Here is a 17,275-nt window from a genome sequence, read left to right on the forward strand (position 1 = left end):
GTGAGTCGTACGGAGAGCGCATGCTTGTCCGGGTTTAGCCCGAAGAAAGTCTTCCAACTTTCAGCAGGTGCCCGCACGGCTGCCTCTTCGCCTTTCTTTGAGCGAAACATGCTTAGGACCGCCGGCTTAGGTCAGAGGGAAGTAAAAGTTGGGGCTCCGCTTTAGGAGACTCAAAGGGTCCTGGCGAGGTGAACATTTTCCAACCTCGATTTGCTGTACGTAAATACGAGCACCCTTCCTGAATTTTTAAAAGAATATTTGGATGATGCGAGGCTGGGGAGGGATATTTTAAGGGCCAAGATATATTTTAATGTGTTGCTAGCAGTTTTATTCTAGAATAGGCCCAGGACTTTGTTTCGGATAGGAACTCTGGAGGGGAGTTCAGGAATCGAGGGAGTAGTGGAGGGGGAGTCCAGGAACAAAGGCCTCACGTAGAAACATAGAAACAGAGCAAGTCAGAAGGGGTCTCCTGGGTCCCGGGCCATCTAGTCTGACCCCAGGATCCAGCCGGCTGCTCACCTTGCAGGTGCATAAGGCATCCATCCACGTTGGAGTTAAACAGGTCTGGGGATGGTCTGAGCTTGGGCGGGGTGGTGGTGGTGGTGGTGGGGATACCATAAGTTCTACAATGGGAGAAAGGTGAGATCTAAATCTAATAAATACTTAAAACTCTCCAGTCAAAACAGATACAGGAAAAGATGGACTTGCTAGATGTACATTTAAAGTAATGCCTGATTATTAAGAGGAGAAACATGCCCATTTATCATCTGTTTCCTCCTCTTGTGGACAAGTGTGGTTAGGTTACTCAAGAGGGGGCTGAAGAAAATGCAAGGAATCGGCTGTCTGCTTAATTTTGAGCAGGGGTGGCCAAATCGAGGCTCTGGAGCTGAACGTGGCTCTTCATTTACCTTGTGGCTTCCACCTGCTTTCTGCAGCTCTCAAGCTCCTGATCCTTCTCATAGGTGGCTCTTCGGTTGAACAAGTTTGGCCACCCCGATTTCGACTGAGCTATCAGTACTGATCTATTGAAGGAGGGTGTGAGAGAGCAGTCCTATGAACACTTCCTTGGAATGAATTTTAAGGCAATGGAACAAGTAGGACTCCATTGAATCACAAAGGTTTTAATAGCCTGAAGGAGTGGCTGCTTAATCAAGCAACATAAGTATTTTTTTTAATTGTATGACTATCCTAAGAGTTCTTGTAATAGGACTGGATAGAAAAGCTTTAAATAAATAAGTAAATTTAAAACTGAATAAATCCATCCTTATATTTGTTTGAGTTGTATGACAACAAATGCTGGACTTGGCCAATATTAAATATGTTCAACTATGGGTACTAATTACAGAGAGATTTGGAATGTAATATTTAAGGAGAACCTGATTGATATGCAACATAATAAAGCACATGCTAGACTGTGAAGAGTTCTTATGAAGGAGAAAGGGGCTGAAAATCTGTGTGCTAGGAGTTGAATGAAGCCTTCACAGGGGGAAGATTAGGCATGCAGTGTTCACTGATCAGCTGAAAGCTGGTATCAGTGTACAAGATGAGATCAAACAAGATATAACAGTGATTACTGCAGCTTGACTGGCTGTGGAATATAGGCACTGATTGTTGATCCAGGTTCCCTCATTGGGAATTGGCCTTGTTGCTGATTGATCCTGGCTCAGCTTTCAAATGGACTGACACGGATATTGATCTTCACATGCACATCCACCTCACCTGATTTGGATCTGCCCAGTAATCATTCCCATTTGTGCTAAAACTTGCTCCAGGGTTAGCATTATACTGAACTACCAATTTTAGGGGAGTTATGCTGTATTTGTTTGAATTTTAGGTGATTGGACTTATGTGGCAAATGGTAACAATTGCTAAAAATATGTTTTTTAGGTACTGGAAATCCAGTCTACACTGAAACATGAGAGGTGGGTTGAAGAAATGCGAACAGGAGCATGGACAGATTGATGTGAAGTAGGGCAATTTGGGGAAAATAGTGTTTGGGTGGATTTGGGGAGCTGTATAGACTCAACACCTCTTAGAGCAAGCCAGAAGGGGTACTAATTGTATGAATTGTAGCTGTAACCCTATGATGCATGTTTTTAATATGTATCTTTTTTTTTTTAGTTATTACTGTGAAGAGGAAGGGGGAAATAGTTCTTTAATATACAGTAAACAAATACAAAATGTTAACAGTTGAAAGGCATTGTACATTGTATATGCTAAAGTTATTTCTTGGTAAAATAGCTTTTTAATTAGAGATAATACTTTGGAGAAATTTTACCTGCATGTGTGTGCTGTATCTGGCTATGTGTGTGTATGCAGCCGTGGGGGTATTTTGTTGGCTGGGAAGTTGCCTCAGTATTTGCATTTGGCCTTGTGCAGCACTTAAATACGCATGTAAAGAGAGTCTTTAAACTGGAATATGGTCCTTGGACTGAATTTTTTTTAAAATACCTTTGGTAGACATTTTGGACAAACAAAACAGATGAATTTGGAGATTTAACTGACTTGCTGGAATGACTGAGACCCACGTAAGAAGTCGAATTATCCTTCAACCCCAAGAGTGACTAATGATACAAGATGCCTAAATTGTTCATGGGACACAGTAGAATACATTTTCACCATACTTTGCTGAACGTATTTGCTTAATTTAAAATCAGATAAATCGGAGTTTGTCATCCTATGCAAATTGAGTTCATTACTGATCTAAATAGGCTGTATTTTTGGAATTAAAACAGACCTCGCACTGGTTTCATATCCTTGGCTGTTCCACCAAATAGAAGGCAAGAGTGCAATATGGGATACAGGAGTAGGACTCATGTCCAAATTCAGCTCCAGCACCCATTTCTTTGCTAAGGTCAAGTCCTATAATCCAAATAATTGTTTTGGTTTGATCTTTTAAAGCAGACATATCTGCAAAATATTTGATCTAATTACTATTATATAGGGTATTCTATTTCGCTACCACTACTCACATTTCTGTAATACTATAGTCTACCTATGTAAATTTGAGTTACTAGAAACTTTAAAATGAGAGAATAATACTTTGTGCATACTTTTGCTACTGAAAGTGACCTTTGAACATTATTATATGCAAAAAATAATTTTCTCATTTAAAGTTTTTAGGATACTTCTATGGAGGACTGGTGTCTAGCAAAATCTGAAAATACAGTGGTACCTTGGCTCACAAACTTAATCCATTCCAGAACTCTGGTCGTGACCCAAATTGGTCGTGAGCCAAATTAAATTTCCCCATAAGGTTCAGTGTAAATAAGGTTAATCCGTTCTGTAACCATTTTTTAAATCAGAAAAATGTGAAGCAAAGTGACAACAACAACGATTGTGGCCATCTCCCCTCTCCACCCCAGCACGACCGAGATCGTGCCTGTCATCCCTGCATGTGTCTGTCATCCTGGCGCCCTGGGGGGTGGGGGGGAGAGACAGGCGTGATCACAGGCACACTGGGGGAGGGAGAGATGGGCGCAAATGGTGTGCTGGGGGTGGGGAGATCGCCGCAATCACAGTTACGTTCGTGGAGGGAAGGCGTGCCTGATCAGAGGCACACTCCTGCAGGGAAGACAGGCAGAATCTTGGCCATCTCCCCTGAGGCTCTGCTTTGCTGCTCCTGTCTTTCCTGCAGCAGCGCACCTCTGACGTCTTCCCTGCACGAAAGCAACTGGGATCGCAGCCATCTCCCCACTGGGGGGGGGGGGGGGGGGAGATGGCTGTGATCTTGGTGGCCACCCAAAGTGATGTTCACAACCCAAGTCAAAATTTTTCAGAAATTTTTGTTTATGACCCGATTTGTTTGTGAACCAAGGCGTTCATGAGCCAAGGTACCACTGTACCAAGCCTAATAAGTAGTTATCTGGTATTTTTAGGTTCCATATCAGGTACACAGGGAACAATTACAATTTGATATTTATCAAGTAAAAATTGAAGTTCCACTCACTCTCTGAAATCGGACGACGAAACTCAAACTCAAGGGCTGTGTATGGATTCTTTGTAACATGGGTTCTTGTGCTCTCTAAACCCAGCCATGTTACTAAATCATGGCTTGTTAAACAGAAGCATACCATGAAGAGAACCTATAGTTTGTTGTTAGGTTATGAACTGCGGGATATACATTTCAATAGCAAGCTCATGATTCAGCAACAACCCATACTCAACTTTTGACAGGAGATTATCAAGTTGTCTGAAACCAGTCACTGTTAAATGACTAACAGAACTGATAAATAGTGGAACAGAGTTCTGTTTAAATTTCCACAATATATTAACTGTCACTACACAGTGATTACACTTTGGGAAGTTTAATTATGCAAAAGTAATAAAATATTAAAAAATATTTAAGCTTGTGAACACAGCATGATAGGAAAACCAAACCAAAAAAAAGTTACCACACAAAGTAGCTTCAACAAAACTGTTAGGCAAGGCTTGCAGTACAGTTTTGATCAGAAATGTTACATAATTGTTTCCATTAAAATATCAAAATCATTCTTAAATGATTAACAATGATTACAGTACAGGAAGTGCTGAAAATACAACAAAGTAGTTGAGAACAAGTAAAAATTGCATTATCATTTTTGATGTTTAGAAAACAGCATTTTAGCAGTTCTGCAGTCTTAATATACAGTGGCACTTCTATACATTGGAGATGCTTGGACTGCCTGTACAATATTGACTGAAGAATATGATTGTGGCAGAAGACATGGGACACAACATAAAATTACATTAAAAATAAACTGAAATTGCATGAAAGTAGTGGTTGACAGATTATACACAGTGGCACAACCTATCAGGATCTTTCCCTCACAAGTCCCATCAACAGGGATTAGGAGCCACACAAGAAAAGGGTGGCATCCAATTTTTTTTCAACTGGGGATTGTGTAGAAATTCCTAGCTAATTGTGCTTATCGTTCCCAGTCCAGCATGGGACAATTCATGTTTTAAAAAATAATCTCCATCACTCATGCAAAAGGCTGCTATGGGGTGCAAACTCCACATTCAGCAACATAGCTCACAGTTGTGGGAGAAAGAAGGGAAATCCTGAGTTCTGCACACAAAACTAGCTCTGTGGTCACTGATCTACTTAGGGAGTCCTCTCACTCCTCCTTACCTTTTATTTGGGATAAGGAATACAGTTCAGGCACCATCTATTTCTGATCTGTTTGGTAAAGGACCAGGAGAGGGAGAGTATCCACAAGTACTACCTGCACTCATGGGTTTGTATCACAAAAACCAACAAGGAGTATACAAATTAGTAAGGCGCGTTAATATAACAAAGTGCCTCATGCCTGTATAACAAAGTAATCTTTAACATCAAATCAGTATGGGGTAGAAGGATAGTACAGAATGTGTTCTCGTGGAGATTTTTAGCTTTATGGAGTGTCTTATGCTCAATTGATACAAAGGTAGGACTAAATTCTTTCTGGAAACATTTCTAATACTCTATGAAAAATCTTAAAACTAAATCATGGCATTCACAAGATGAACTCTGTTCAAATCTGTTAAGAATGAAAAAATTAAACAATGTAATTGAGATTACAATACTTCAGAGCTTTAAGGTGATGTCTCCATTATGAAGACTTAACAGCAATTTGAAAACCTATCAAATTATTTTTTAAAAATAAGCTTCTGTAATTACACTGAATTTAATTTCAAATAAACCCTGCAAAACAAATTTAACACCATGCTTTATAAAAATAATTACATTTTAAAATGTCTATTTATAAAAAGTGTGTGTCAGTCTTGAGTTCTTATTTGCTAAGATAAGCTCGCATCAAAGTCTTGAGGTAAAATGCAATTTAAAAAAGAAAAAATAGATATGGAAACTAATCTTGTAGGCCTTTTTAAAATACATAATCTTTTTTTTCATGAACAAGCTCATTTAGTTTTGAAATATCCTTACTGTACAAATATTGTTATAATGAATTGTTCCATTTTTAATTAAAATCCAATCGATACCAGAATAATTTACTGGCATTTTGCATTGTTACATCAACAAAATTGCATTACCCATAATTACTTTTATATAAAGCCCTTTTAAATTTTTAGAGTAGAGGATAAGGGAAAATGCAACTTAAGGGGAAATGCAATATGATTGCACAAAATGTGTAAAAAATCATTCTGGGAACACAAAATCTCCTGAATAGTTGTGCTAGAATTAAATCTGTGCGATAATACGGCAATGATTTTAATTATCACAGAAAGTTTTTGTAGTGCAAAATATTGTAGTGTAACTCGTAGATTTTAACCATGGCGATAGGATTTTATTGCTTGACATGTCAGAGGTTGTGGTAAATCTAACTCCCTAATATACTAGGGGCTGTGTGTGTGTGTGTGTGTGTGTGTGTGTGTATGAATGAAGACTTCTGTACTCTTATCACTAGCTGAATCGGAAATTACATGGGCTATCTGATCTAGAAATTGGGGCTTTACATGCATATCCCCCCACCCAAAAAAATCTTACCAGTCAGTGGGACTTGAAGGAATTTATATCTTAATTTCCCTTCCTTACCTAACAGCTTCTCCTCCATGGATCACTGCCTTGTCGTGGCGAAGGGGCTTGCGTAGCTCAATGAAGCTATGAGCTATGCCGTGCAGGGCCACCCAAGACAGACAGGTCATAGCAGAGAGCTCTGACAAAACGTGATCCACTGGAGAAGGAAATGGCAACCCACTCCAGTATCTTTGCCATGAAACCCCCATGGACAGTGCCAAAAGGCAAAAAGGTATGACGCCGGAAGATGAGCCCCTCAGGTCAGAAGGTGTTCAATATACTACTGGGGAAGAGCGGAGGGCTAGTACTAGTAGCGCCAGAAAGAATGAAGCGACTGGGTCAAAGCTGAAAGAACACTCAGTCGCAGATGTATCTGGTGGTGAAAGGGAAGTCCGATGCTGCAAAGATCTATACTCCATAGGAACCTGGAATGTAAGATCCATGAATCAAGGCAAGCTGGATGTGGTCAAACGAGATGACAAGACTGAGCATCGACATCTTAGGAATCAGTGAACTAAAATGGACAGGAATGGGTGAATTTAATTCAGATGACCATCAGGTATACTACTGCAGGCAAGAATCCCTCAGAAGAAATGGAGTAGCCTTCATAGTCAATAAAAGAGGAGGAAAAGCAGTACTGCGATACAAACTCCAAAATGACAGAATGATCTCATTTTGAATCCAAGGCAAACCATTCAACATCACAGTAGTCCAAGTCTATGCCCCAACCACTGGTGCTGAAGAGGCTGACGTTGACCGGTTCTATGAAGGCCTACAATACCTTCTAGAATTAACACCAAAAAATGATGTCCTTATCAACATGGGGGATTGGAATGCTAAAGTAGGAAGCTAAAAGATAACCGGAATAACAGACAAGTTTGGCCTTGGAATACAAAATGAAGTAGGGCACAGGCTGGTACAATTTTGTCAAGAGAATACTATGGTCATAGCAAACACTCTTTTCCAACAACCCAAAAGGCGACTCTACACATGGACATCACCAGACGGTCAACACAAAAATCAGATTGTCTATGTGCTCTGCAGTCAAAGATGGAGAAGCTCTATACAGTCAGTAAAAACTAGACCAGGAGCTGACTGTGGCTCAGATCATGAGCTTCTCATTGCAAAGTTTAGGCTTAACCAGAAGAAAGTAGGGAAAAGCACTAGGCCACTCAGGTATGACCTAAATCATATCCCTGATGAATATACAGTAGAGGTGACAAATAGATTTAAGGAATTGGATCTGATAGACAGAGTGCCTGAAGAACTATGGACAGAGGTTTGCAACATTGTACAAGAGGCAGCAACTAAAACCTTCCCAAAGAAAAAGAAATGCAAGAAAGCAAAATGGCTGTCTGAGGAAGCTTTACAAATAGCTGAGGAAAGAAATGAAGCGAAAGGCAAGGGAGAAGAAGAAAGATACACCCAATTGAATGCGGAATTCCAGAGAATAGCTAGAAGAGATAAGAATGCCTTCTTAAATGAACAGTGCACAGAAATAGAAGAAAACAATAGAATAGGGAGGACCAGAGATCTCTTCAAGAAAATTGGAGATATGAAGGGAACGTTTCATGCAAAGATGGGCATGATAAAGGACCAAAATGGCAGGGTCCTAACAGAGGCAGAAGAGATTAAGAGGTGGCAAGATTACACAGAAGAACTATACAAGAAAGAGCTTAATGTCCCTGATAACCATGATGGGGTGGTCACTGACCTCGAGTCAGACATCCTGGAATGTGAAGTCAAATGGGCCTTAGGAAGTCTGAGCAACAACAAAGCTAGTGGAGGTGATAGTATTCCAGCTGAGCTATTCAAAATCTTAAAAGACGATGCAGTAGAAGTGCTACACTCAATATGCCAGCAAATTTGGAAAACTCAACAGTGGCCACAGGATTGGAAAAGGGCAGTTTACATTCCAATCCCAAAGAAGGGCAATGCCAAAGAATGTTCTAACTACCGCACTATTGCACTCATTTCACATGCTAGCAAACTTATACTCAAAATCCTACAAGCTAGGCTTCAGCAGTATGTGGACTGAGAACTACCAGAAGCACAGGCAGGATTTCAGAGAGGGAGAGGAACTAGAGATCAAATTGCCAACATACAATCATGGAGAATGCTAGGGAGTTCCAGAAAAACATCTACTTCTGATCACTGACTATGCTAAAGCCTTTGATTGTGTGGATCACAACAAATTGTGGCAAGCTCTTAAAGAGCTGGGAGTACCAGACAATCTTATTTGTCTCTTGAGAAACCTATATGTGGGTCAAGTAGCAACAGTGAGAACTGGACACGGAACCACTGATGGGTTCAAAATTGAGAAAGGAGTTTGGCAAGGCTGTATACTGTCGCCCTGCCTATTTAACTTATATGCAGAGCACATCATGGGAAAGGTGGGGCTAGATGAATCACCAGTTGGAATTAAGATTGCTGGGAGAAATATCAACAACCTCAGATATGCAGATGATACCACTTTAATGGCAGAAAGTGAAGAGGAACTAAAGAGCCTCTTGATGCAGGTTGGCTTGAACCTTAAGAAAACTAAGATCATGGCATCCCATCCTCTCACTTCCTGGCAAATAGATTGGGAAGAAATGGAGGTAGTGACAGATCTTATTTTCCTGGGCACCAAGATCACTGCAGAAGGGGACTGCAACCAAGAAATTAAAAGACGCTTGCTCCTGGGGAGGAAAGCTATGGCAAATATAGACAGCATACTAAAAAGCAGAGACATCACCCTGCCAACAAAAGTGCATATAGTCAAGGCTATATTTTTCCCAGTTGCAATGTATGGCTGTGAAAGCTGGACCATAAGGAAGGCTGAGTGCCGAAGGATTGAGGCCTTTGAATTGTGGTGCTGGAGGAGACTCCTGCAAGTCCCCTGGACCGCAAGCGGATCAAACCGGTCAGTCCTAGAGGAGATCAACCCTGACTGCTCTTTAAAAGGCCAGATACTTTAGATGAAACTCAAATACTTTGGCCACCTAATGAGAAGAAAGGACTCCCTAGAGAAGAGCCTAATGCTGGGAACAATAGATGGCAAAAGAAGGGGACGGCAGAGAATGAGCTGGCTAGATGGAGTCACTGAAGCAGTTGGTGTGAGCTTAAGTGGACTCCGGGGGATGGTGGAAGACAGGAAGGCCTGGAGGAATGTTGTCCATGGGGTCGCCATTGGTTGGACATGACTTTGCGACTAACAACAACAAAACACCTAACAGCTTACTGGCATAATTCTGTTGTGTTGCAGTCATTCTGAGAACTATGTGAGAGCATGGCTGACAGTCCATTTATAACTTGTAATTAACCAAACAGTGAATATATTAGACTGTATCCATAACTGTGGAGTGGTACTCTGCAATGAGATGATCCTGTAGGTAGAACTGGGGAGAGGGACGTTTTACAAATTCCCCCCTCCCTATATCCTCAAATATGCACTCAGGAGGGTTCGGGGAATCTCCAGGAAAGTGTGAGTCAACTGCCTCTGCCAACAGAAAGAATCTTGCTGTTTGCAGAAGCTCAAGTCTGGGTCAGATCTTCTGGGTCCTTCATCAGCCTTTAAAACATAGGAGTGTCTTTTCAAGAAAAGCAGAAGTGCAATTATGCAAATCCCTGAACTCAAGACATTTTGGAAGCATTCATACATATTTACCACATCTCTCCCTTTTCCAGATCTGTCCCCCAAAACACAGAATTGTTTCAGAATTCACTCTGAAAGGTTGCATCTTGAAAGATTAAGTAGACTTTCTCTTTCCCTCTGATTGCATTTCATGGTTTCAAGTTTGAAAATAACATGAACTCATTTTGTAATTACCTTCATCATTCTTAATTACACTATTTTCCGTAAGCTACTTTCCAGTTACATCAATAAAGTATCAACACAGTGCATTATGCTCTTCAGTTCCACTACTGAGGTCTAGCATTAAATCAAGTTTTTCATAAATCATCTGCTTTTTTTTTTAAAGAATACTTTTCCTACTTTAATTAAATCAGTGTAAAATCTCAAGATCAGGGCTGCATTGATCTAAATTTTAAAGGAAAAAAAACTTTATTTCATTCTGGACACAGGACATTGTAGAAAATTAGAATTGTTTGGTCCTGAAAGCATTCTTTGTTATTCCTTAAACATTTCCATTCACAGGTTTATCTAACTGTTCATGTTGCCTTTAGCAATACAGCTAAAATGCCAGATGAGAAAAAGAAAAAGGTTAGCAGCTTCATTCTTGGCAATAAAAATGCTTGCTTACCACCCAGTTTTCTCTATCTGCTTCCTTTGGGCCCTGACATAATAAGGGAGAAAAATATTGTGCCATTGATACATTTGGGTAAAACACTTTAAAAAGTGGTTTTGTGCAACCATAATTTGAAATTCCAGTTTGCTAGCCATCAAGAGCATGCAAATGGTGATTTCCTTTCCTTTGAGTTCTTCCAATCAGCAAAGTAATTTTTGAAAATATTTTACATTTGGCAGATATGTGCATGGTATGTAGTTGACTGGCTTATAAGTTGTCTCCAGGCTGATACTGTGGTTCTGTAGCAGTAAAATAGTCTTCTAAGAATGACTGAATATATTCAAATGTTGGTCTTTCATCTGGATCTTTCTTCCAACAGAGTTTCATTAATTCATGGAGAGATTCTGGGCATCCTTGAGGACAAGGCATTCTATAGCCACGTTCTACTTGTTCCAGAACTTCTCGGTTTACCATGCCTAGAATTGTACAACAGGATTTAACATTAATAGTCAACAACATGAAAGAACTTTCACGAAGCTGTCAGTGCTCTTCTTTACCAATGAGCAACAAACTTACCCAAAATAAGGTAAAAATACTAAAAGAGCCATGCTGACTCAACCCAAGATCCTGCTAGTCTACTGTTCTACCCACACTGGCTAATCAGATGCCTGCAGGAAACCCACAAGTAGGACTCAAGTTCAATAGCATCCACCCAGTCATGTTTTCTAGCAGCTTGTGTACACAGACATACTGCCTTGGAACTGGACGTTGCATATAGCCATTAAGACGAGTAGCCATTGATAAACATCTGCCCATGCAGATCCCCTTCTTGTGCCTGGCACGCGCGTGCACGTCTGTGTGTGTGTGGAGTAGATATGTGCAGTGAGAAGGCAGGGAGAGGTGGGTGGTGGGAATAAACTATTACTTTAAAAACACTGTGAAGTGAGCTTTTTACATCTTACAGTTTGTAGGCTTTGTTCTTTACATATAGGAGAACAACTGGATAATATTACAGAAATAATCTGGTATTTTTTCATTTGTAAAAACCTCCCCAGTGTAGTCTAGTTTTGCACTGCAGATACTGACAGAAAATGCAGTGACATTGGTTGTGACATTCTTATGAAGGCCTGTTATTGTGCTTATTTTACCTGGATATGGCACACGACCCTTTGTTACGAGCTCTGTCAACAAAATGCCAAATGACCAGACATCGGATTTAATTGTAAACCGACCATATAAAGCAGCCTCTGGTGCTGTCCATTTAATTGGAAATTTGGCCCCTAAAAGAGGAGAGAAGAATACAAAAGAACCACTCTTCTTAATATTAATTATTTATAATTTTTTAAAAAGAATGTTTTGGTGAAGCAGTATGTTATTAATACATCTCATGTGGGGAAGGATATACTGAGAATCCTTCAACATAACCAGTTGTTATGATAGTACTGTTTATATTTAATTTATTTTGTATAGTTTTGGTACAATTAGCCAGGAAGTCAACAATGCCAATGCAGAGTAGTTTGGCTGCCTAAGATTGCTAGCTCTTCAGTTCACACTTGCACACTATCCAAGCTCCTTATATTATAGAAAGGAACTGGTTAGCATATTTAATAGAATTAAGTTTTGTATCCTTATTTTCCAGAAAATGGATTGGAAGTGGACAGGAAATCTGATTGGATTTGGATCAGTGGATCGAAAGTAGGTAGAAAATCGAGTAAACTCAAAAGAATAACATTTTATTGTTTGGTGTATTTCCATGTTATGACCAACTGTGAAGCTGTTTTACAAACATATACTGCTGTCAAAGTTAAGCAGGGATCAACAGAGTGACCTGGGATTACTAGCTAAGTGAAAATTTGTTGCTTGATCCCCTGACCTCCAGGATTAGGACCTCCTGCTAGGTTTAAATACAGCATAAATGTTCCTCTTTCCATCTCTACATCTGGAGCTGGCAAGGGCAAAATACAAGTTCCTGCCCTTCAGTAGTTCCAAAAAGGAGTGGCCAGAAGAAGGTTGCACCTACTTGGTGATCCAAGCTCAGAATGTCCACTGGATGCCCAGGCAAAGTGTGCCCCTTGGTCTCTTGCTCAGAGCAGGAGAGGATTCAGAGATGCTCTGCAACTGTGCTTCAATAAGCACAGAGGGAAGTCCATGTCCCTTCATCTCCAAGGCAAAGGCTATTTATGGCTCTTCCCTTTGAGGCTGGGAATAAGTAAAGATTATCTCCTCTTCAGCTCTAGGTTCAGAAGAAGCCTTGGCCTCATCTCTCACTTGAACCTGACTTTTTTCCTCTGTATTTACTTGTCAAATAACTTTAAAAAATCAGACTCTCTCTCACACACAGACTATCTCTCCTTGAATAGCCTGGCTTGCCAAGTCATATTTGCTGCGCTCAAGGACAAAGCTCTAAGTCTGATGGTGGAGGAGGTCTACTGAGTCAGTGCTGTGTTATGAGGGAGATTGCAAAATGAGAAACATCTGATGACGTATTGTTAATTCTACAGTTATAGAGACCAAGGTTGTTCTACTTACACATTCAGAAAAGGCATACAATAGACTCCAGATGTATTTAAAATACCTTGTAAAAAACTCCCAAGTACGAAGAAGAATAGCACATGAAGAAGGCTAATCTATAACATTCTCCTGAATGTTCTACGTGGGCAGGGGAGACATTAAAAAATTCATCACACCTGCTATAATCTGAGTGACTGTGCCTTTGTTAATAGGTAGTTTCTTTCAGATATGTTATTTTTGGGTTTGCTAATGATGTCCTTCATTGCACTGCTTTTCATGGAACCATGTCCAATTGTGTTATAATGCATTTGTTGAAATGGACTTGGAAATGAATCTTTAAATGACTTATTCTGGAACAATGTTGGTTTTTTAAAGGTTAAGGTTTTATCCTTAGGAACACTGATGGTCGGATCTTCTATGTAAAACTTCAGAAGACTGAGTTTCAGAACTGTGTTGGACTTTCTGATAATCACATCCTTAGATGTGTTACGTATCACATTCTAAGTCCCAGAGCATGCTAAATAAACCACTTTTACAGAACAATGCATAGCGTCTGCTTCTGTGAACTACTGTTAAGTGGGTCATTGATGAGGAACATGCACACCTCGCCCCCTGAAGGAAGTGTAGAATATTAGGAATAATGCATCATTTACTGAATATTACAAATAAAGCAATGTTCATTAAATTGGCGTGTACTGATTGGAAACAGAGATGTGATACTATGTATTGATTCAGGAACTTTAACTCTGTTGGCTTGTGTGGTAAACATATCAAATGTACCTTGTCTGGCAGTGTACTCATTGTCCTCTATTAACCTTGCTAAGCCAAAGTCTGCAATTTTGCACACTAGGTTGTCCCCCACAAGGATGTTTGCCGCCCGGAGATCTCTATGAATGTAGTTCATTCGTTCAATGTAGGCCATACCATCTGCAATCTTAAAAAAAAAGTATCTAAACAAAACAGTGTTCAGTTCACCAAACATATGCTAATGAAAATGGATGTTTCTGTTTAGCTATGTAAACTTACATATTACAGACTTAAGACTTATACTATATACTCACCACTTTTGGATTCAACCATGTATATTTTCTGTTCAAACACATACAGTAGTCATTATTATTTTTTGCAACAGAATTAAATAATCCTAAATTTAAAAACAATATATGAATTAGAATAGACAACTGTTTTGTTCTATTCTACATTTTATATGATGCCACCATGTTATAACATAATAATCCAGCAACACAACTTCCCTTGCTTTAAACAAGTACCTGAGCAGCCATATCCACCAATTGCGGAAGCTTTAAATATTTCCCTTCTCCTTCCTTAAGAAAGTCTAGTAAGCTACCTGCAGAAAGATATTAGTGCATTAATTTAGGTACAGTTGGTAACTTGTAAAAGGAATCATTAAAGGAATTTTTAAACTGTTTTTTTCCCAGTTGTGCAAATCTGTGATCCTAGATATTACTTTTTTCCAAAATACAGTTCTCCTTTAAGTCAAATATAGAAATGATTTTTCAGTTTTACTTTGGCCCAGCTTTAAAAGTTGCTTTTTGTATCGCAGTTGCTAAAGCACAAATTAAAAAACCAAATTATGGTAGAATCAGTATGAAGGAAGTAACATATAATAAAACATAATGCTAATAAAAATATAATGCTAATATAAATAGAATTTCTTTGATTTAACACAATAAGAGTGTTAATTTGTAGCAACTTATATTTAATAGCTGAACATGGGACTTGCAAAACAGAAACAGTCTCCACAGGTTTATGTGCCAATGTTTATCAAATATGTGATAATGAACAAGTGACTTGTGCAAATGGATATAAGCTTAATATTGATACATCTAACATGTCTTGTGCAGTGGTTAGGTAGGGTTGCTTCAGAATATGTCAAAGTGGTACCTGACACCATCTTGTTCCTGGGCCATACAGCACTACTTTTTAAATGGAGTTTTCTACACCTTAACAAGGTGGATGTATCAGCTCCACTGACTAGTGATCATGCACCACTACTTCTTCCAATATTGTTTTGACGCTGCACTGGAAAAAGTGCCAAATGCCTCTCAAGGCTATAAAGAATCCTGCTACTAGGATGACTTGGCCTCTTTACTTTCCTTCCTGTACTATGTAGAATCTGTAGAACAGTATTTACTGTATCTTTCATATATAACAAGAACACAACTGAAGACCATTCAAGTTCCATTTGCTAATGCTATGCACGCAAAGACGACACAGGCTTTCATTCTCGAATACACATGCATATATATTATGCATTACTGTCCACCATGAAGTGGACAGTATGTCCATCTTCACTGACAGCAATGTCAAAGCTGTTCTGTCTCAAATGTACAAGACTGTATAATCAGACTGCATTTGACTCATGGGCCATATTCACACAGAACCCTCAACTATATTCTAGGGTTATATGCATAAGCCTCAGACTTGTACACTCTGTATTCCTTCTCTTCCAGCACTGCTCCAAGAGGGAGACTAGAAGCATTTGCTCTCATTTTCCACTGATTCCAGTTTATTATGGAATCATTATGGAAACACTGCTATTCACTATGATTTGTCCAACAAACTGAACTGTAGTTAATATTACTGACTTGCTCAGATTAGCCATAATTGATACTATTTACAGTTTCTGGCTCAGAAATAGTAACTAATTACAGTTAGTTGAAGACCAAAGTAAATGCTTTCCTTCTCCCCTTTGCAATTATTTGGGCTTGTAACACTATGTAGATTAGTGTTTCATGTGAACAAGAGCATCAGTTAGACATCCTTCTTATTTCAATAAGTTTTGAATTAATATTTATACAGCAGTAAGGTTGTTGCAAATATTAGTGTCATTCATATATAACTATTAGAAGCTTTCTGGGAAATTTGCCTATTGAATGCCAGAGTTTTAAAAATGTGATAACATAAGAAAAAAAAAAAGGAAGATGTGTATCTTTTTAAGACATGCAACTTGTTTGCAGTTAAAACCAGGTAGACAAACACTTTCAGGATCTGACTTGACAAGGACTATATAGCCTAGCCTAGCCTAATAACAACAAAATAAGCAATGGGACTCTCACAACTTTTTAAAAAATCTCCTAAGAAAAAACATACCTTTTGTCATGAATTCAGTGACTATGTAGATTGGTTCCTCAGATACCACAGCATAAAGTGGAACAAGTTTATCATGCCGTAACTTCTTCATGATCTGAGCTTCTTGTAGGAAAGCTTCTGGCATCATTGTACCAGGTTTTAGTGTTTTGATTGCTACTTTTGTAGTTCCATTCCATGTTCCTGTGGAAGCGGTGCATTACACTATTAGTGATACTAGAGAGATTTTCAAAAAAACATAAATTGATTGTATTATAGCAGTGTCAGTCATCTGTAATTTCTCTTTTTTAATGTTTAAAATTCTTTTGAATCTGATGAAAATGCAATTTACTATATCACATGAGCTTATGATACTGCCTTCAGGTGATGTGTTCATTTTGGTCAGCATGGTCCACAATGACTGGCAGTACCTCTGCAATACTGCAGGCATGGGTCTTTCTAGTTCTGTTACCAGAAATCCTTTTTAAACTGGAAAATGGGCTCTTGTCCATGTAGAACATGTGTTCTACCACTGAGCTATGGCCTTTTCTCATGGGATACATACCCATCCATACTTCACCAAAGCATCCTTGGCCCAGCTTTACTTCTAATCGCAAAGATTCTCTAGGAATTTCCCAGGCATCTTTTGCTAAACCCTGTGTCTGAGGTTTCACAGTTGGACACACGGTTGTTAATTTATGACACAGGCCATCAGCATGATCTGGTAATTACAAAAACGTTTTTAATAGTAATATATTTAAAACAATTATCTTATTTCCATAAATACAACAGAACAAAATTGCTTTTTCATGTCTTTAACATAGGTGTTAGGACCAAAAACATTATGAAAGTGTTCTATGGCTCCTAGACATTATCTGGAGTGCATAGTGTTGTGAGCTAGAGCCCCCCCCCCCTGATTTGCACATTCAAAACCACAGACCTTTTTTAC

At 39.1% G+C, this 17,275-nt stretch overlaps 1 protein-coding gene and 1 long non-coding RNA gene across 5 annotated transcripts in view; one reads left to right on the forward strand and one right to left on the reverse strand.

Annotated features, from left to right (window-relative positions):
- Nucleotides 1–53: 53 nt before the first annotated feature.
- On the forward strand, nt 54–13,781 carry LOC123020323. The gene is made up of 4 exons (XR_006414053.1): nt 54–215; nt 1,888–1,922; nt 11,105–11,311; nt 12,365–13,781. It is a non-coding gene; the product is annotated as an uncharacterized LOC123020323 (long non-coding RNA).
- The window catches only part of YES1 (YES proto-oncogene 1, Src family tyrosine kinase), a 39,763-nt gene continuing 33,006 nt past the window's right edge, over nt 10,519–17,275 (reverse strand). For all 4 annotated transcript variants that reach the window (XM_044423867.1, XM_044423871.1, XM_044423868.1 and 1 more), the window contains exons 7-12: nt 16,892–17,047; nt 16,351–16,530; nt 14,508–14,584; nt 14,017–14,170; nt 11,874–12,005; nt 10,519–11,201 (exon numbers count right to left, since the gene is read on the reverse strand). In XM_044423867.1, the coding sequence (XP_044279802.1) occupies nt 10,993–11,201; nt 11,874–12,005; nt 14,017–14,170; nt 14,508–14,584; nt 16,351–16,530; nt 16,892–17,047 (908 nt within the window). In that variant the 3' untranslated portion in view covers nt 10,519–10,992. The remainder of the gene's footprint in view (nt 11,202–11,873; nt 12,006–14,016; nt 14,171–14,507; nt 14,585–16,350; nt 16,531–16,891; nt 17,048–17,275) is intronic.

Source organism: Varanus komodoensis, unplaced genomic scaffold (assembly GCF_004798865.1).
Source record: "Varanus komodoensis strain SLA01 unplaced genomic scaffold, ASM479886v1 scaffold14_1, whole genome shotgun sequence".
Taxonomy (NCBI): domain Eukaryota; kingdom Metazoa; phylum Chordata; class Lepidosauria; order Squamata; family Varanidae; genus Varanus; species Varanus komodoensis.